At 44.0% G+C, this 22,360-nt stretch overlaps 1 protein-coding gene across 3 annotated transcripts in view; it reads right to left on the reverse strand.

The window, feature by feature from the left end:
* The window catches only part of NUP153 (nucleoporin 153), a 256,824-nt gene that overhangs the window by 186,295 nt on the left and 48,169 nt on the right, over nt 1-22,360 (reverse strand). For all 3 annotated transcript variants that reach the window (XM_030211374.1, XM_030211384.1, XM_030211366.1), the window contains exons 5-8: nt 12,615-12,740; nt 10,544-10,660; nt 9,678-9,722; nt 9,515-9,568 (exon numbers count right to left, since the gene is read on the reverse strand). In XM_030211374.1, coding sequence (XP_030067234.1) covers nt 9,515-9,568; nt 9,678-9,722; nt 10,544-10,660; nt 12,615-12,740 — 342 coding nt within the window. The remainder of the gene's footprint in view (nt 1-9,514; nt 9,569-9,677; nt 9,723-10,543; nt 10,661-12,614; nt 12,741-22,360) is intronic.

Here is a 22,360-nt window from a genome sequence, read left to right on the forward strand (position 1 = left end):
GGATTGCCCACTGCTGGAAACATGATGGATCTTCAGTCTGTCCCAGTATGGCAATACTTATGTAGTTAATTCTGCTATCATACCTGGATTACTGTAATTCATTATTTGTGGGTTGCAGCAAAAAGCTTATACATAGGTTACAATTCTTGCAGAATACAGCTGTTAGATTGATATACGGCTTGAGAAAATATGATGGTGTCCCATAGGTTGAGGATATTACATTGGCTCCCAGTTAATATAAATCGTTATATGGTGAAACCTCTGATCAGTTAATCAATTATCTGGTTATACCAATGTCCTTTACTTCAGTAAGATCTACGTTATGTTTGAAGTTAGGCTATCAGACTTTGAAAGGTGTCTCAAAAAAATCTAGAATCATCTTTTCCATATCAGAGAGTTAAATCATGGAATAATTTACCCTTGGTTATAAGAAATTTATCTTCATATTACACCTTAAAAACAATACTCTTTGAAGAGATTAATATATGACAATAATAAGGGTTAATTCTTGGAATTCTTCTTAATGACTCTGTAAATCTCCTTGAATGTGGGACTCTTACATTGTAATCTGCTTAGAATCTATTTCGATAATAGCGGAATAGAAGAATATGAATAGAATCCTCTGATGAGACGGCCATATGGGTATATTCAAGTATACCTCCTTGAGAATGAGGAAGGTGAGAAATTCACCTGCTTAACCGAAGCTATAAGTACATAAGTAATGCCACACTGGGAAAAGACCAAGGGTCCATCAAGCCCAGCATCCTGTCCACGACAGCGGCCAATCCAGGCCAAGGGCACCTGGCAAGCTTCCCAAACGTACAAACATTCTATACATGTTATTCCCAAAATTGTGGATTTTTCCCCAAGTCCATTTAGTAGCGGTTTATGGACTTGTGCTTTAGGAAATCGTCTAACCCCTTTTTAAACTCTGCTAAGCTAACCGCCTTCAACACGTTCTCCGGCAACGAATTCCAGAGTTTAATTACGCGTTGGGTGAAGAAAATTTTTCTCCGATTTGTTTAAAATTTACTACACTGTAGTTTCATCGCATGCCCCCTAGTCCTAGTATATTTGGAAAGCGTGAACAAACGCTTCACATCCACCTGTTCCACTCCACTCATTATTTCATATACCTCAATCATGTCTCCCCTCAGCTGTCTCTTCTCCAAGCAGAAAAGCCCTAGCCTCCTTAGCCTTTCTTCATAGGGAAGTCGTCCCATCCCCGCTATCATTTTAGTCGCCCTTCGCTGCACCTTTTCCAATTCTACTATATCTTTCTTGAGGTGTTGCGACCAGAATTGAACACAATACTCAAGGTGCAGTCGCACCATGGAGCAATACAACGGCATTATAACATCCTCACACCTGTTTTCCATACCTTTCCTAATAATACCCAACATTCTATTCGCTTTCCTAGCCGCAGCAGCACACTGAGCAGAAGGTTTCAGTGTATTATCGACAACGACACCCAGATCCCTTTCTTGGTCTATGACTGCTCTTAGTGTTTTCTATGTGAAGAAGGACGAGTCAGTGGTTTAGACCTTTGAGATCTAAGACTGGACGAAAGGTGACTTCCTTCTTTGGAATAATGAAGTAGATGGATTATCTGCCTCATCCCTGTTTGGCCTAGGGAACTGGAACAATGGCCCAGAGCACCAGCAAGGAATCTACGGTGGCCTGAACCTTGACCGCCTTGGTTCCCCTTCGACAAGGAGACTGCAAGAAGAGAGGGGCGACAGGGCGGGAAAACTCCAACTTGTAACTTTCTTTAAGAATATCCAGAACCCACCAGTCTGACGGTATTTTGGCCCACTCCTCCCAAAACTCCTGAAGACGTCCTCCCACCAGAGGAAGAGAAGAGTGGCCCTGCCTCACATCATTGCGAAGCTCTGGAGGAATTAGGTGCTCTAGCTGACTGACAGGCGGACTTCCTGTCCACATGAAAGCAAGATTGGGGTGGCTGAAAGCAGAAACTCTGACCATACTGCTGACAATCAGGTTAGTACCATTTACTGTCTTGAAAGGAAGATCGAGATACCCTGAGAACGGACGACCAGGAGCTTCTGGCTTATCCTCCAGCAACCACTGTGGCTTAGTTTCCCTCAGTTCTTTCTCCATGTTATTGAGATCTTATCCATATAGCCATGCCCTGAAAAGTAGAAATTAGATCTTAGCTGCTAATTTTCTTTCCTTTAGTCCCTCCAGACTGGCCCAGAAATTACTGATGGATTGTACAAGCCTACAAACAGGTGGAGACTGAGAACTCTGATTCTTACGTGAGCCTAATATAGCCATGCCCAGCCTCAGTTTGAATCAGTATATCCCTACCAAAACAAGAGTGGAAGAGAAGAAAAGAAAAGAAGAACTGTATCTGTGCGCACGACAAGGCACCCAACAGACACACAGCAAACAATAAGCAGAGCTGGCGTAAAGAACCACAGAAATTGTTTCATTTGTATTTGTAGCTTTATCTGTAAAAGTCTTATGCCTTTCTTTTTCATGTACAATAAAACAATCAGAAACTACAGACCAAACCAGAAAGAAAAAACTGAATTGGCTATCTCTCCGCAGAGTCAAACAAGCCAAAGAACCATCAAGATAGAACCAGATTAATGCTAAGGGTGGGATCTGTGCCGGTCCGGAGGGACTAATTGAAAAAAAATTAGCAATTAAGATCTAATTTCTCCTTCCTTAGTATCCCTCTGGACCGGCCCAGAAATGACTGATAGAAGTACCAGAGCAGTAGATTCAAGGGCGGGATCCACAAAGCCCCGCGGTAAGAATGCGCTCACCAAAAACCACTGCCTGACGGGCTTTCAAACCAGCAATGACAAACAAAAATGTGAAGAGACAACCAGATAGCCGACTTACAGATGTCCAAGGGAGGAACAAGAGACCGTTCTGCCCAACAAGAGGCAACACCTCTCGTGGAATGAGCCCCAACACCCTGTGGAACCACTGCCAGAAAGAAGACAGGCAGAAGCAATGGCCTCCATAATCCACCGCTCAATAATAGCTTTGGAAGCAGCCAGACTTTCCAACCACCTGCCTTCAAAACAAAGAGATGATCTGACCGTAGCAAATCTTCTGTCCTATGAAAATACTCCTGCAAAACTCTGCACACATCTAGCTTCAGCAGACAACACTGCTCAACTGAACCAGAAGACCCCAAAACGAGTAACAGGATGAAATGGTTCAAGTGAAAGGGCCTTTGGAAGAAAAGAGGGAACAGGACGCAAAAGTACCCTCTCTTTCATAAAATCCAAGAAGGGCAGTTTACACAAAAGTGCCTGCAACTCCGATACACACCGAGCAGAAAGACATGGTGACCAGGAAAACCGTTTTAAGCGCCAAGTCTTTGCGAGAGGAAGTCGCAAGCGGATCAAATGGAGGATGAACCAAAGCCGAAAGAACTAGGTTCAAATCCGAAGACGGAAAAAGTGGATGCCTCAGTCCTAAAGCCCCAGCTTATTGGGGGGCGGCTCAGTCTTGACTTCAGTTATGGGTGGGTAGAGTAGTACAGTGGCATCCGGCTGTGTTTTTGCTAGGTAGGAAACCACTGGGGCTTACTCTTCAACAGTCATTGTTAGTGTGACAGGCCATGCATGCTGCTCGTTTAAATGTGGTGCAGCACTGGAAAGTGCGCGCTGTTGCTCCATTGGTTCGTTGGATTTCTAAATTGTGGTATATTTGTGAGATGGAACGTCTGAAGGCTGCGAAGACGACGACTTTGCATAATGGGAACTGGTGGGGGAACCCTTTTTGAAATCTTGTTGTGCTTGAAGGAGAGGTTGTTTTGGGTTTATTGGTTATAGGGAGGGTGAAAGGGAGGGTGGGGTTGGGGAATGGGGGTATGGAGAGGGGGGGAACTTTGAGGGGTTAAAACTCTTGTTATTAAAATATGGAGGCTGGATATGTTTTTGGTATCTGTATTGAGTTCTACACAATGTAGCAGGTTATGGTTTGGCATTGTACGTCTTACTTACTGTACACACTTGTGTTTATACAATAAACAATCACTACAAATTAAAAAAAAAAAAAAAAGTGGACGCCTCAGTGGATGCAGGATACTAACCCTTCTGAGAAACCTGACATCGGGAAAGGACGCGCCCTTGACTGGACCTTGAAAACAAGCCAAGGCCGTTATCTGAACTTTCAGCGAAGCAAGAGCCAGGCTCTTTTTATCAAAACTGTCCTGCAAAATATCCAAAACTGGAATAATGGAAGCATGTAGAGGCCGTACATTTTGATTCTTGATTCACTGAACGACCCGACCCAACAGAAGTCATGGGGGAAACACGAAGAGGCCCTCCAGCCAAGGATGAATCAGAGCATCGATTCCCTCTGACCGCCAATCTTTTTTCCAACTGAAAAAGCATCTTGTCTTGGTGTTTTGATGCACCACAATCAGATCCATTACTGGGACACCCCAACAATGAACTATGCAGCCGTAAGCTTCCTGACTTAGGGCCCATTCCCCTGGATCCAGAGTCTGATGGCCAAGAAAGTCGTCCATCACATTCTGTGAACTGGCTACATAAGCTGTGGACAGATCTAGTAGATGATGCTCCGCCCAACTCATGAAAAGTGCTGTCTCCTTTGCCAACGATTTCTCATGCCTCCTCGACGATTGACGTACACCACCGCTGTAGCGTTTTCAGAGAGAACTTTCACCGCTTTTCCCCACAATGAGACTGGGAAACGCCTGGAGGACTAACCGCATCTCCCTGGTCTCCAACTGATGGGAGAAGAAGCTTCCTCTTGGGAACAGAGACCCTACATTAATTGACCCAGACAAGGCTCCCCAACCCTTGAGACTGGCATTGGTCGTCATGATCAACCATTGAGGAGAATCCAATGGAAACCCTTTGGAGAGACTGGGAGTAAGAAGCCACCGACTGAGACTTGATCGGGCTAATGCATGGAGCAGTAACTGGTCCTCCAAAGAACCCACCAAAAAAGTAGAGACCTATGAAGAGGACACATATGAGCCTTTGCCAAGGAACTGCTGCTATGGACACCGCCTTTGAGCCGAGAATCTGAAGGTAATCCCTGGTCCGAGGGAACAGACAGCGAAGGAGATCGCAAATCTGATCCTGCAACTTGTAAACCTGAGGCAGCAAAAGAAAAACTCGGCCTAGAAGAGTGTTGAATGAGACCCTGAGATAGTCCAGAGACTGAGTCAGGACCAATGACTTTTGAGGGAATTTATCACCCAACCGAAGGCTTCCAAGAGTTGAACAACCTTGGGTGTTACCTGGAGACTCTCCTGAATTACTTTGCTCTAATCAGCCAGTTGTCTAAATAAGGATGCATCAGGATGCTCTCCCTGCATAAGGCCGCCGTGACCATCAACTTGGAAAAGGTCAGAGGAGCTGTGGCACAACCAAAGGGCAGGGCACAGAACTGGTAATGCCATCTCAATACTGCAAAATGACGGAATCTCTGGTGCTGGTGGAAAATTGGAATGTGAAGATACAAAATTGATGGAATAACACTCTGTGCCTTTCTCCGCTTGAAGCGTGGGACAAACCGCGCATCGATAACCCTGACTGCCATCGACTTGACCAGTGAATGACAAAGAGACTCCAGAATGCATCTAGGAGTGGACGAGTGAATTCTAAGGCATATCAGTTGCTAATAATACTGAGAACCCACTAATCTAAGGTTATCTGGGCCCACCTCCCATAAACTCTCGCAACCGAGCTCCTGCAGGGATGAGATGGTGGACCAGACACTTTCATTGTGAAAAACGACCCTAGACCTGGGACACCTGACCACTTTCCCCGCCTGCCCAATCAACCCCCAGAAAGGACTGAGAACGCTGAAAGAAACGAGATCTTTCAGCTCCAGAAAACCGCCTGGACCAAAAATGCTGAAAATCATACACAAGACCTTTCCCAGCCAGAAAGCCATGGCTCACCAACTAAGGACAATCCTCTGGAAGCCGAGGCACCTTAGACTCTCCCAAACTCTTGACTAACTTGTCCAGCTGTTCACCAAACAATAAGGACCCACGAAAAGGAAACTTACTGAGTTTAGACTTGGAAGTTGTATCCGCTGATCAACCACGGAGTCAGAGAGAACGCCAGGCAGCAACAATAGGAGCTATAGATTTAGCTAAGGCCTGAAGCAAATCACACACTGTGTCTGAAAAAAGGCAGACCCCAGCTCTACCTGAGAGACTTTCAAATCACTCAAAGGTCATCGGAAGTTCTGTCAAGGTTATGCTCTGACCAACGAAAATATGCCCTGGCCACCAAACCTCCACAAATGGCAGCTTGAACTGCCAAAGTGGAAACATCAAAACAATGCTTAACAGTGACTGCATCCTATGATCCAAAGAATCTTGGAGTGCGGTTCCTCCATCCACAGGTAATTTTTAGTGACAGCCGAAACTACCGCGTCTACCACAGGAAGCTTCAACAAGGCTTTGTCCTGGTCTGGAAGAGGGTACAGATGAATCATAGACTTGGCAAAACGAAAGGGAGAGTCCAGACTGTCCCACTGCACTTGAACTATGTCTCTTATGTCTTGGATGCATAAGAAAGGTCTTACCTGACTTCTGGATCCCTTTTACAAAAGGATCCACTGTCCACTGCACTGGTGCCACCAGCTCCTTTTCAAAGTTCAGAGTGGAAGAGACTAACGTGATGATCTCCTGGAGGTCCTCCTTGTGGAAAATATGGGCCGAGAGGTCTTCCCCCGGCACAAAGTCACCTTGAGCAGAAAAGGGCTCTGTTAAGCCCCCAATGTCCCTGTCCCCCCAGGGATCCTCCTCTGCACCATAGTCAGATCCACGCAGTGCTCAGCAACTGCATCCTCCTCTTCCCAAACTAGTTTGCTTAGATAAGGAAGATGGCAGTCCCCTGGAGGGTCTTGGGGTAGCATCTGAAGGAGGAGTTTGCCTTAGAAAGAAAAGCTTTGTACATAGCTACAAGTTCCCCCTTGCACCACCACAGTCGTTGCCGAAGTAGGTCCCGACTGAGGCATGAGCCGTGAAGGCCGCTCAGTAACCACGCTCTGTGAATCAAAAATTGCGGCAGTTCTTACCGAAACAGAAACCACCAGTCTGCTGAGACCAGACTCTCCACATGGACCCGCGATTCTGCTGTCAGCACTTGTATGTGCCGAAGCGTCAGTCATGCCCAAATCAAGATGCTCTGAACCTCCCACCAATACCAACGCTGTGCAATACTTACAAACCCTGATGGAAGTCACCCCACGGCACTGACAAACAGTGCATCATTTAAATTTCTCACTCATGGCTCCAGTGTGCGCTCAGACTTAATGGAGAAACAGCCACTCCCAGCTGGCGAGACAATACCGGCACCAATGAGGGACCAAAACCTGACTCCCCGACTGGTCTTCTTTTGTTTGTTTGTGTTTTTCTTTTTTTTTTTGGTACTTATTAAAGTGGCTGTCTCCCCTCAGCAAGCAAACACCCTTCCCTTGAAGGGGTTGATGCTATAGTCTCCAAGTTAAAACAGCTAGCCCAAGATGGACTGCAAAGGACTATTTGGGGGGGAGGGGGGTAGAGACTTGGCCACCCGAGAATAGCACCCCATAGGCACCAGAGAAACTCCATGGGCCTCAGCTTCAACCAGCAACAATGACCCTGAAGGAGCACATTTAAAGGCAGCTTAAAGTTCCTACCTGTTCTTTTTTCTTTTCTTGAGAGAAAGAATAACTACGAAAAATAAATATAAGTAGCAGAAAAGACCGAGACTGAAGGGCACACTCTCACCACATTTACCACCTGCTGGAGACTGAGAATACTGATTCAAACTGAGGCTGGGCATGACTATAATAGGCTCAAGTAAGAATCAGAGTTCTGAGTCTCCACATGCTGGTAGGCATGCACAACCCATCAGTCATTTATGGGCTGGTCTGGAGGGATGCTAAGAAAATCAGTTTAACTAGAAGTGAATTTGACGTTGCATCCGCTGTCCAATGCTACAACCAGAGTTGCCGATGTGCCGTGACATACTGCGGGCCGTAACCGTTGACATATCATAAATAGAATCCACCAAGCAGGCCAACCCTGCTTTGAGCTGGGTGTTATGGTTCCAGTCTTGTGCTGCCGACTGCTGCCACTTCAAGCATGCTCTTACCATGAACAAGCTGCATACTGTCACTTGAAGGACCACAGAGGTCACTTCAAAGGCTTGTTTAAGCAAGCCTTCTAGCCTCCTATCCTCTAGGTCTTTTAGTGCTATGGCCCTTTCCACTGGCAAAGTGGTCTTCTTAGTCACCACCATAACCAGGGAGTCCATATTGGAAAGTTGCAATTTATCTTTCTCCTGCAGAACTAACAGGTAGATGCAAGCTATGGCACTTCTCACTCTCTGAACCATGTACAGCAAGACTCATTCTGCTGTAATCAGGTTGTCAATGTCAGGATGCATCGGGAAAGTCTTAGAAGGACCGCTAAGCCCCCTCCCCTGAACCAAGTACAACCTGCAGCACTCCAAGCCATTCTGAGTCAAACTTTAGTCGGACTTACCACTGCTGGCTGTTCCCCCCAAGCTCACAATCTCCTAGTCTTACCACAGATGAGAAAGGATCCGGACTGATACTCAGTTCCATGCTCTCCAGAAAACCACCTTTCTTTCAGGTTGTGCTGGAAAAGGAGAGCTCCACAGGAAACAGGGGAGGGAAGAAGCACATTCACAGGGTACCACAGACATGACTCTGCAGACTCAAGCTGCCCATAAAGCTCAACTGGAGACCAGTTGACCAACTGGTCCAGAAGCAGAGCACGCAGATCCAAAGGCTGAAAACTGTGTCCATCCAGTTGCTGGAGAAAGAAAATACTGAGGAGCTGAACTGGATGCCAAGAGAGCTATATCTCAGCTCAGTTTTCAGTTCTCTGTCTCCACCTGCTAGTTGATGAACACAAGTATCCCACAGGTTGTGGAATAGTGGGAAGCTACATAATGGAAATGAGGATTATCATCATTTGTATAGTGCATTCAGGATATACAGAGTCCTGTAGAGAGACACAAAAGTAGACAATCCATAGCTCTTGGGCACAAACAAGAGGCAAGGAGCTCAAATTGTGAAGCTATGATTGGGAGTTGCTTAACCCTCATACGCCATCAATAGAAGATTCCATCTTCAAGATAGGTGGAAGCTGAACCAGGTGGAATGTGATAAGGATTAACTGATGAGCGACTATGTTCAGTGAGTAAGGCTGAAAGTAACTGGCAATTTTAACAGGCTACATAAGAAAATTCATCAATGTGATTGGGAAGGAGGGAAATAAAGTTAGAAAAATTAACATTTTACTCCTTAACTTTAAACAAATGATCAAAATTTACAGAAAAGCATGAAATGAATCATTAAGACACTGCTCTTAACTTCTTCCCCTAGATAACAAGGAACAGCCCTGAAAGGCTTATAATGCTGGCATATGGCATAAAGAACGCTGCTTTAAAAATTGGAAGGGGTGTTGAGAAACCTCTTCAACCTTTCAGACAAAGTCAAACACCCATCTCCTCCCTCTTACCTTTCTCTTCCTTGCCTGAAAGTCTGTGATATCCAAACTACGTTGTTCCAGGGTCTGCAAATACCAAAAGGATCAAAGAGTAATTAGCAAAACAGCAACTCAAAAGTATAGAGTTTATTAAAAGGAAAATAGAAATAAAGAAAAATACTAAAGTCCAGCTTACCGGCGACAATGGAGAAGATCCAACAGAGGGAATCCTTTTAGCATCCTGATTCAAACACAATGATAAAAATCAAAAATCAGACCCAGGATTTTAAAAGGGCTTCTAATTCCTATGTGTTTATAAGTAAATTTAGTTTCTTTTGAAAATTTAAAAAAAAATTCAGTATTTACTGGTATTTTTGTGTCACAAGCACTATTGCTGGGTATGATTGTGCTATTTACACAGTTGTCAATGCAGAAAAGACACAAAAGCTGAATGGAGGATACAAAACAAAACAGGAGAGTATTAGGGTAGGCAATGTTTTTCTGGTGTTTATCCAGAGCACACTGTTTTTTCCCCCTTTTCCATAGCTGTTGTTTTTAGTTTTCACCTGCAAACATAGATAAATCAGGAGCCCTATATCATTCATTCATTGACTGCTTTTCTACACCACAGATCACAATATCCTTAGCGGTTTCCACTAAATAGATATCATACTTATCAAAAGGAAACATAACATATACACACACATATATACCCTCAAATATATAGCCTAAAAGCTCATCTATTCCCACACTATAATGTGCTTTGGCTTGGAGAAGAAAGCACTTCCAACACCATCTCCTGCAGTGCTGGATGTCACCTGGGAAGTTCCATTGTCACACTGAGCCAGCTAAGTTCCTAATACTCTCAAAGGAGCTGGGCCCAGGGCTTCTTGTACAGCAAGTTTATGTGTAAAGAAAAAAAATCCTCTGTCCAGGTACATCTCCTATATCTATATACAGATATACACACACATATACACACATACACACAAGCAAATAGTGTGTGCAAGCAATAATTACAAATTTAACATTAAAAAAAACACACAAAATATATGAACTTACTGCTAAAGGACTCGACATCTTCTCCAAAGATTGCAAAATCCGACGAGCAGTTGAACTGGTCACACCATAGGTTTGTGTGCTGGCTTGTTTTGCTTTCACCTGTCTTCTTAAAGGTGCCTTAAAAAAGAAAACAGTGACAAACAGAAATATTGTATTAATCCTCCCAACTGAACAAATAAACATCAAGCATGCAGTTCTAAAATACTACACCAATACAGGGGAAAAAAAGCAGCTGATCACAATCAAAAAGTTTAAATCTGGGAGTCAAATGAACGTAACAGTAACAGGCCATTGGATGCGTAGTCTAATCTACCCTTTTTTTCTCTTTTCCTTAAACAGGAAAGCCAGGAATCAACTATACTGGAAGGGGTTAAGGGTAGGTGAGCAACAAGAAACAGCCTCAGTCACTGCAGCAAAGACAGCTCCTCAAACTGGCAAAGAGCTCAAAAGCTTGAATGGAAACAGAGATCACTAAGGCAGTTCTACAGCCATTTCCGGCCGATGGAAAAATAATCTGTCTTGTTTGAAGTCTAAAATCGCTGGAGAAACAATCACAATGGATCACTGCCCAAGCCAAGGTAGTACAAAGAAGGGACATTTGGCAAATAAAACTTGCATGGAAAGCCAGACTTGTTGCATGAAAGAAGAAGGTAGAGTACAAGAATATAAAAAAATAAATAAAAAAGTCACCAAGAAGCTGTGCATGAAAGCTTGTGGCACCACATCCCATTCCTAAACCTACTGAGTTGGAAGTCCATAACAGCGAGAAAATGCAGAGTCAAAAATAAATAAAATCCTGAAGACCTTTAGCATCTGCTAATGAGAATGTACCAATATTACACACACACACACAGAAAAAAAAAAGGCAAAGCAAAATGCCATACGCTCAGGCAGATGCAGGTCCCCTCTGTAACTTACAGAGCTAATGCACTCTGGTCTCTGAGTATCAGAAACAGGCCCCAATTCCAGGAAAATCATTTGGAATGCTCCTCATGACATGAGCATGCAGTTATTCTAAATTCAGAGGCGGCGGTTCATACAACAAGATTGGCAAGCCGCCGCCCCCCCCCCCCCCCCCCCCCCAGCAGACTTGCATGAGTCAGAATGTATTCTAGCTTCAATGTTATGCACTCTGAACAGATGACCGGTAACAAGCTGTAGACCACAACACAGGGTGCGCACATGCACGCACGCTCACACAGCTAAATGACTGTTCTGTCACTTGGAGAAGTGATGAGCACATAACAGGTGCACACAGGGCTAGCACACTGCAGCAAGACAGAAGTGCTGATCACCAGCCAAGACACCAGTACCATCAGAAAACAACTACCACTGCACGGTTCTACATACACCGGCATTTCTGTCCTTTCACCAGCTTTAAATGCAAGCTTTCCAAACCGAGTGAGCTTTTCTCCCTCAAAACTGCAATTAAGCTGCTCTTATTTCCACTTAATTTGTTTTATGCACTGGAAGATCCCACCTGCTCCTTTGGGCTCCCAGCTTAAAATCAGAACTGGCAATTATAAGGGTTACAGCACCATAAGCCATCATTCACAATGATCCAGAATTTCCTCTCCTCTTTGCCTCTCCTATTCCTTAATTCTCTAACACTTGGGACAAATTTCTGGACTAGATTTTGATCCCAATCATCTGCTGGAATGTGCATCTATGCTCACACTGCCACAAACTAGAGATATACCCAAGCTGCTCCATGTTTGTTGAAGAGCAATGGAAGACCGCCCTTAATCACCAGCACAGGGGGAAGATCCGATGTATCCACATCTGAACCCACGCTGTCAGCATGAGGACTGGTTCTACACGCTCACAAATTATTCCTAATCTACCATGGCATTTCTCCAGAAACCCCAGCTCCTCAGCAAGAGCATTCTTTATTTCAAATTATTACTTTAACATCCATTATTACTTTAATAAAATAGCAAAGGACAGTGATGGAGGACTGTAATGCTCTTAAGCGTGCTAGTGTTTTTTTTTATTATTACTAACTGCCAATCATCAGTCTAACAGCAGCTCCAATGGTGTAGAGCAGTCTCTGCCCAAGAATGCCTCTTACCTGATATGGGGTGCTCCGGATTTTAGACGTCCTTGTTGCAGCTGCACCTCCATAAGTGGTTTTGCCAGGATAAAACGGAGAATCTCCAAGCTGGCTGTTCTTCAGTATCACAGCATTACCAAGTGACTGCAATGAAGCAGCGTACCAGCATCTCAGACAATAGGCACATGAAAGTACAACATGAAAACACTTTTGCAAAGGTGTCACAACCACCACCAACTGTCAGCCCCCAAAGCTCTTGAATGCTGTGCTTGAAACACTGACATACCTATCAAACTCTCGAGACAGTAATCAAAAGACTGGCAACAAGCATTAGAAATGCACAACAAACTTTTTTTTTGTCTTGAGAAGTCAACCAGTGGCCTCGATTCCCTTCTTGGCAAAACTCATGGAAGCTGTTATCATACAGCTGACTGCTTATTTGGAAAAATTTGATGTTTTACATAGTTCTCATAAATCACTTAAAAGGGCACTAAAGTTTTATGGTTTGGAATAAGTAAACCTCTAACCCATATATCCAAACCATAAAAAAATTTATTCAAAAACTTATTGTGGATAAGCCTAAGACATATTCCTTTGAAAATGAAATATACTTTTTTAATGACCATTAGAAGTGGTACATAAATGTGCTAACAGACCATTGCACCAATGTGCTCCAAACCGCTATAATTCTTCATTGGTTCTCTATTTTATTTTACATGAATATTCTTCAAATCTCTCATATCTCATTTAAAGCTTGTCTTTTCTGTTAATAATAATTACTGTATCATAACATATAAAATCTCCTATGTGTAAACTAAGCACTTATCTTTGAAAGATGAACAGACTAGAGACCTGCAAGGGAACGGGGTTCACAGGAATCCCCCTCAGGCTGACAGGAGTACTGCAGGGACAGAAGTAGGCTTGCGGGCCCGTGGGGATGGAAGAGGTCCCTGTGGGGACAGGCATACCTTATGATTGATCCCGCATTCCCACTGCTTCTAGCGAACTGCCAACAAGTTCCGGAACACAGTGCTGTAATTTTGTTTGTAATCGTAAATCACTCCCCCCGATGTCAGAACTCAAAAGTACACTATGAAATAGAAGAAAAAGCAGAACCATGCGCGCACATGGGCGTGTCTACCACTGAGAACTTAATTTGTTGGTCCAGCGTGTGATTCCACCAATCAACCACGTTCTGGAAGGGCTCCAATCATGGGACAGTAGTAATATGAGTCATGCTCAGCAGCAGGCTCCAGCCAGGTCTACTTCCATTACATATATACAGTGTTTGCAGTACTGTACAGAGTCTCTCAGAGGGGAAGACATAGCCAAGGAAAAGAGCGAGCACATGGGACTGAGGATTAGGAGTCAGATGGAGCAGCACACAGCACTGGAAGAGAGGAGGTACCCAAGAAGAGAGGAAGGCAGCAGGAGCTAAGCAGCTGTGTAACTGGCCTGGAATCGGAGACCTGACCAGAGGAAAGAGAGAGGCACGGAGGCAGAGGAACTGAGCAGCTGTGTGGCTGGCCTGGAACTGGACCAGAGGAGAGAGGGAAGCACCAAGGCAGCAGAAGCTGAGCAGTTGTGCGCTGGCTGGCCTGGCACCAGAGACTGGACTGGAAGAGAAAAGGAGGCAACGAGGCAGAAGCTGAGCAGCTGTGTGGCTGGCCTAGTACCAGAGACCGGACCAGATGAGAGAGAGGTTAGGCAGCAGGAGATGAGCAGCTGTGTGGCTGCCCTGGCACCAGTGACCGGACCAGAGGAGAGACAGGTTAGGGCAGCAGGAGCTGAGCAGCTGTGTGGCTGGTTTGGCATCGGAGACCGGAACGGAGGAGAGAGGTTAGGCAGCAGTTGCTGAGAAGCTGTGTGGTTGGCCTGGCACCAGGAGAGAGGGAGACAACAGAGACTGAGCAGCTGTGTGGCTGGTCTGGCACAGGAGACCGACAGGCATACCTTATGATTGATCCCCCATTCCCACTGCTTCTAGCGTACTGCCAACAAGCTCCGGAATTTGTAATCGTAAATTCCGCCCCCGATGTCCGAACTACACTACGAACGAAATGGAAGAAGAAAAAGCAGAAGATAGCACAGAGGCGAGACACTCGATTATATATATATATATTTTGCTTACACCTTTTTCAGTTGTAGCTCAAGGTTGAGTTACATTCAGGTACACTAGGTAAGTATATGCAGTGTATAGTGTACTGTGTGTGCAGCACAGGCAGTTTTCTCTCTCTTAAGAGTGGTGGGAACTGAGAAGTGGTTTTGTTTGTTTCTCTTCTCTTGATCAACTGGCTGTTTGTATAAGAGCTGCAGCTAAAGCACACCTTATTTCTTTTGTTGAGGATTTTTAGTGTCTTGCCTTTTTCAGTATTTCACTCAGTACAGTAAATACATTTTTTTATTTTATTTCTCCTGTGTTGTATCGTTTTATAGAGACTGATTTGATACTTCAGTCCTGTGTAACTTTGTTATTGCAATGGAAAAGAAAGCCAACATTCAAAAACTTACCAATTCAAACAGCAACTGTGTTTCATATACAAAAAATTAGGGCAACAGTGAAGTATAGAATTTCTTTAAATCAATACTGGTAGATGACAAAAGTACCTTTTGTGCTCTCTTGGAGATCACATGCTGGGACAAATGGCTTATGGGCTCACAAGGACTATTGTGCAAACCGTATGCCAGCAACAAAGGTTACAGCTATACCAGGTTTTTCTCTATCTAGTAATACCAACAAAGTACCTGCAAACATCAAATCTTAAGTTGGCAGACATTGCGGTCGCCATGTGTGCCACAGATGTGAGGCCTTTTTCTTTTGTTGAAGGGGACAGACTGAAGAATTTAGCATCAAAGCTCATCTCCATTGGTGCTAAATATGGGAACAGCGACATGGGCCAAGTCATGCCGTGTGGGTCAACTGTCTCTCATCATCTTGATGGAGTTGTGGAGAAAGAAGATAGCACTCATCAACAAGCTATCGTTAGTGCCATAGTTTGGAGTGACAACTGACCTCTAGACACACAAAGAAAGCAACCACAGCTACGTAACTGTGACTGTACAGCATATTGATAACTGGCAAACCAAATCATGTAACTTGGCTACTCTTACTCGATGAAAATCATAACTCAGAAAACATAAAACTGACAATGAAGTCGATTCTGGATGAGTTTTGTTTACAACGTCAAGACAATGTGTTTGCTACAGACAATGCCTGTAATATGAAGGCTGCCTTTCGAGAAAACACATGGATTGGATGTTCATGTCAATCTAAATCTTGTTTTGTCACAAGGACTGCAGCAGACAAGTTTATATGGCACTGGTTTGCCACCTGAGGTAACCCAACTTATTAACACCTCGAAAGAACTAGTGACATTGGCAAAAAGAACAAAAATTAACAATCAGTTGGTAACAACACTTAAACAATGTGTAGTAACACAATGAAACAGTGTGTGCTGTTAACACTGAAATCAGTGGCAACAAATTTTTCAGATCTCCATACACTGAGTGCTGTGCCAGGTTTTAATAGAATTTTTTATCGTCTGCTGGCTGATATCAAGAAGACTTGTTGGCTGATGTCATTCAAGTTTTGGAACCGGTTAATGTAGCCACAAAATGCCTCTCTACTGACAAAAGCCCTTCATTGCATCTGGTGTTACCTACCAAATTAAAGCTGCAAAAACAAGACACTGAAAAAGCTTCTGACAGTAGCATTATCTCACAACTAAAAAACCATCTACTTAACATACTGAATAAATATTTCACAATTCATCAATTGCACTGTACTGTGTGGCTTTACTGGAGCAACGCTTTAAAAACTACTTTGGAAATTAGCACTGTCCATCTTGAAAAAGATGATGGATAGACTGCCAGCAGCAGACATTCAAGATGACTCATCTGTCTTGCATCAACCCAATAAGACGATAAAACTAGAGGAAAATTTATTGGGAGACCTCTTCTTTCTTCTTCACCTTCAAATATATCTGAGGTATGTATATATTTTCTTTTATTAGCTATTTATGTTTTTTTTTTAATAATTGTTTTTATTAACCTTTTCCTTACAGAACCACCAAGAATAACACAGCAATCTGGCCACAATCACAACTGTACAGCATCAAAATTACCCTGCCACCCTGCCACCCCTCCCCCCCTCAAAATATCTCAGATATATATAAACGCTTCCCTGCGCTGGAGTTCCCCCGTTGTCCACTGGTCACCCTGTTAGTCCACGCCACTCCAGGTAAGGAGTCCATGTTTTTATGAAACTCACCATTCCCCCTCGCCTTAGGGCTGTAAGTTTATCCATTAGACAACAATAGTCCACCTTAGCCAGCACTTGATCCACGGTGGGTACCGCGGTTTGCTTCCACAGTCTTGCAATTAATATCCTGGCTGCTGTAACAATATATGATAAAAGACCGTGGTGGGAGCCACGGCCTTCCCACCTCGGTACATTCAACAAACATAAGCCAGGATTTAGCGTGACCGTGGCTCCCAAGCCGCTCTGCAGTCTCAGCTATTTATGTTAATTTATATCTATTTGTAATGACAACACTATCTGCAAAATACCTTCATATCAGAACAATACCATTTGCTTTTTATCAGGTGGATGCATACATGACTGCCACCGACAAAATTATTGATGACATCATGTCTTACTGAAAGTCAAAATCAACTAAGTGGAAAAATCTTTCTGGAGTTGCCAGACAAGTCCTTGGAGTGCCTGCTACCACCAGCACATCATCCAAACAGTCATTTTCATCAGATGGTGTGTTCTCGAGGACAGGCGATCACAGCTAGGACCACATACTGTGGATGGACTTCTGTTTCTGAACGGACTAAAGAAATGTCCAATATTCCTGGTTAGTTACTGAATTCTTACTTGGTGGACGTTTGCGTTTTTGTATTTTCATTAAAACTCAATCTAACTATATAAAAGAGAATTGAGCGACTCACCTGCAAATGTGCAGTAGAGACTTCCCTCTCTGTCCCTCCCTCGCGTCGTGATGACATCAGAGGACGAAACAGAGAGGGAAACGGACGCTTCCAATGGAGCCTGGAGACGAAGCAACATCGCCGACGCACCAACTTCCACCCCCCCCCCCCATCTCCGACGTCGTCGCCGCTCCCACCCCCCTCCGTATCGGGCCCCTGCACTGACATGATGGCGCCTCTCACCTCCGTGTGGAAGCGCTGCAGGCAGCGGTAGAGTGATCTGTTGCTGCCTGCAGTGCTTTCACACGGAGGTGAGAGGCGCTCTCATGTCAGTGCAGGGGGGCGTGAGCGGCAGTGAGGAGGGTAGCTGGACATGGGGGGAGGAGAGGGGGGAGAGAGGAGGGTTGCTGGACATGGCGGGAGAGCAGGGCAGAGAGGAGGGTTGCTGGACATGGGGGGAGGGCAGGGGAGACAGCAGGGTTGCTGGACATGGGGGGAGGGCAGGGGAAAGAGCAGGGTTGCTGGACATGGGGGGAGGGCAGGGGAGAGAGCAGGGTTGCTGGATATGGGGGGAGGGCAGGGGAGAGAGGATGGTTGGTGGACGGGGGAGGCCTGGGGATACAGGAGGGCTGCTGGACATGGATCGGGGGAGGGGAGGGCAGGGGAGAGAGGAGGTTTGCTGGACATGGATGGTGAGAATTATTACATTTTGCAAAACACAAATCTCGCCAGTTTTAACGGGCTTAACGGCTAGTAAAAACTAAATTAACCTTCAGAAGTAAATACTACTATTTTTTTTTTTTTTAAATGGGGACGGGCGGGGCGGAGTAGATTTCTCAAGGGAATGGGTTAGATTCTCACAGGGAGGAGATTTCTGTCCCCGTGCAACTCTCTAGAACAGACCAACGCCAACATACTTGTTTTGCTGAAATATGCATCAGGACTGGGTCTTGTCAATAGAGTTATTTTCAAGTGACTATAACAGGCTTATCCACAATGAGTAACTAAATAACATTTTTTGTTTGTTTGGATATGTGGGTTTAAGGTTTTCATAGTTCTCAGTCAGGTTTCTGTGCTAATTTTAGCACGGAAGCTGTGCTACATGCTCTACTGGCACACTGCATGAAGTAAAAGAAATCAGATTCTCATTATGTAGTTTGACCTCTCCAGCGCCTTTGATGTATCAGATCATGATTTATTGTTAAATATACTAAATGGTATTGATATAATGTGCAATGTTTTGAACTGGTTTAGGAGCTTCCTTACCATGAGGTCCTATATGGTTAAGATGAATGGTAACTTTTCTGATAAATGGTCAGCAAATACAGGTGTTCTTCAAGGGTCTTCCTTTTTTATTTAATGTTCTTAAGACTTCTTTGGGTATTGAGTTGAAAAATGCAGGATTCTGAGTGTTCATATATGCTGATGACATTATTGTTTTAATCCCTACTCTCTCGGATACATCAGAGATTAAGTCAAATATTGAAAGCTGCATTTCTTTAATTGAATCCTGTACGGCTAATACTCGTTTAAAGTTGAATACTGATAAAAAGAAATTTCTTAACATTGGGGCCATTGATGTAACTCAAGAGCATACTTTTGTAGTAAATAATTTGTCTAATAAGTTGGACTCTTCATTGGGTATTATTTTAAGTCAAAAGTTAACAATGGAGGTGCAGGTCAATCTTGTAAAAAATTATTTTTGGCCAATGTGTAAACACAAAAGAATCTGTAAATATATTCAACAAGATTGATTTAGATTGGTGGTGCAGGCATGTATATTGTCAAAACAGGATTACTGTAATATCATATATTTGGGCTGCTCGAAGCACCTATTAAGGAAATTACACATTGTGAAAAACACTGCTCTTCGATTGATTTGTTCACTAAATAGGTTTGACAGAATTACACCCTGGTATATTCAATTACATTGGTTGCCAGTTGAGGCTAGGACTGAATTTAAAATTATGCCGCCAAGCTATGGAATTTGATGCCTTATGTCTGTTGATCAAATGCATAACTATGTCAGTTTTCATAAACTTATCAAGACAATCTTCTTTTGAAAACATATCATTCCCAAATAAGTACTAGTTTAGTTTAAATTGTTAGTCTAGTTATATGGATTAAACTGAATGAATCTTGCACTTCCCAGAATAATTGTAATCCGCTTCTAACCAGATTTGGTGTACGTGGAATATAAGTAGTGGATAATGTAATGTAATTCATTATGGTCCCAATTCTGCCCTTCCCCCACCCCCATGTCACCAGGGCCTCAAGCCTGCCCTCTCTAAAACTGAATTCCAAACCAGAAGTCATGCACTAGTAAAATTCAAGGTGTCATGCAGGAAAGAAAGTAAAATGCCCAGACTACCAAAACCAAACCAAACCACAAGACATGTGGAGAAATTAGGTCTTACCTGATAATTTTCTTTCCAATAGTCCTTCATACTATTCTAGAACCTGTGTGCATCAACCAACAGGTGGAGATAGAGTACTGAAAACTTAAGAGGACTGAAAACTTAGCTAAGACAGCTCTCTCTTGGCATCCGGTTCAGCTCCTCAGTATTTACGTATACAAGCAGTAAGGCTAAACTAAGAATAAATAGAACACAACAACTTTAAACAACTCGCTAACCTAACACTAACCAGAAGAGCAAACATACGTGAACCTCACTATTCTCTGGACAACTTGTAGAGAACAAGAGATATGCAGGAAGCACCATGCAAACTGACATATTATTTGACCGATTACTTCACAACAACTAAACATCTCAGAAACCTCAGACAGGCCTCTGGAATAGTGGAGAGAACAAATGGAGAGAAAATTATCAGTAAGACTTAATTTCTTCTTCCATTACATAGCTTCCCACTATTCCAGAACCTGTGGAATGTTTAAAAGCAATCCCTAGAGTGGGTGGGGATCCTGGCACTGCCGCTGTGGGGACAAAAGCCACAAAACAAGCTTGAGTGCGCAACATCCACCCTGTAGTGCCTGGCAGTTATGCAGGCGTCGACATTGCCACCTTGCAAATATCTGCCACAGACAAAGTTGTCTCCGCTCAAAATGGTGCTGTACACTTCGTAGAATGAGCATGAAAGGCCTGAGGAGACTGCTTCCCTGCAAGCAAATAAGCTGGCTTGATAGTCTCCCTTCAGCCATCTAGCAATTGTAGGATTGGAAGCCATGAGGCCAAGCCTCTGTTTACCAAAAAGCACAGTCTGTCTTATTTGCAAAACTCATTCGTGACTTCCAGATATCTAGTGAGGACTCTACGAACACTGAGCCTCCTCATGTTCTCTGTAAAAGGATGGAAGCTCCACAGATTGGTTGATAAGAAATGCTGATACCACTTTAGAAGAAAGGAAGGAACTACATGCAGGGAGACTGCTGCCTCCTCCAAAAAGAAGAGAAAGGGGTCCCAACAAGAGAGCCTGAAGCTCTGAAACTCTATGTGCTGACGAAACAGCCACCAAGAACACTGTCTTTAGTACAAGATCTTTCAAGGCGGCCTTCCAGAGTGGCCTCAAAAGGTGGCTTTTGGAAAGCCCAAAGAATTAAATTAAGGTTCCACTCTGGACACAGTGTACAAAAAGGAGGCTGCAAACAGCTCATTCCCTTCAAAGGTTGAACGATATCTGGGTGAACCACAAGAGATATCTTCTGTACTGGCCCTGAAACAGGCCAAAGCCGCAACCTCAACTTTTAGAGAACCCAACTTCAATCCTTTCTGAAGGCCCGCCTGGAGAAATGCTAGGATGTGCGCGATCTGAGCAGAGAAGGAAGAAAGTCTGCGCTTAGAACACCAGCTCTCAAAAGTCCTCCACATCCTCATATATGCCATGGATGTAGAGTGTTTCCGAGCCTGAAATAAGGTAGTAATGACCGAATCAGAAAAACCTTTTCGGCTCAACCGAGACCTTTCAATGACCAAGCCATGAGCAAAGGACCTCACTTCATTAGGCCATTTACCTGCAGAGGAAGGAGAGGATCCCCATCCAGCAGTCGAATCAGGTCTGCGTTCCACAGCCTCCGTGCCAATCTAGGTCAAGGAGGGAAGACATACCATAGATATGTCTACGGCCAGGGCTGAAGTAGGGCACTGATCCCCACTGAGCCTGGCTCTTTCCAACAGCTTAAGAACTTGGGCACTTTGGCATTCTTTCATCACTGTCAAGTCCAGAACCAATCAGTTCCTCTATCAGCTGAAAACCCTGGCTACGCAGTTATCATTCTTCAGGGTACATAAGCATCGCCATGCTGTGACAGACCAAGGGTCCATCGAGCCCAGCACCCTGTCACCGACAGTGGCCAAAAGAACAAGCCATTTGTCCTGCCCATCCTAGAAATACTGTATTATTCCCTCGTCCATTCAATAACATTCTATGGCCTTTTCCTCCAGGAAGCCATCCAACCTTTTTTAGAAGTCCGCTAAGTTAACCGCCTTAACCACTTTTTCTGGCAGCGAATTCCAGAGTTTAACTACGTGTTGAGTGAAGAAAAATTTCCTCCGATTAGTTTTAAATTTACCACACTGCAGCTTCATCGCATGCCCCCTTATCCTAGTATTTTTGGAAAGCGTAAACAGACGCTCCTCATCGACCCATTCCATTCATTATCTTATAGACTTCTATCCTATCTCACCTCAGTCGCCTCTTCTCCAAGCTGAAGAGCCCCAGCCTTTCCTCATAGGGAAGTCGTCCCATCCCGTGTCATCTTTGTCGCCCTTCTCTGCACCTTTTCCAATTCCACTATATCTTTTTTGAGGTGCGGTGACCAGAATTGAACACAATACTCGAGGTACAGTTGCACCATGGAGCGATACAATTGC

Source organism: Microcaecilia unicolor, chromosome 1 (assembly GCF_901765095.1).
Source record: "Microcaecilia unicolor chromosome 1, aMicUni1.1, whole genome shotgun sequence".
Taxonomy (NCBI): Eukaryota; Metazoa; Chordata; class Amphibia; order Gymnophiona; family Siphonopidae; genus Microcaecilia; species Microcaecilia unicolor.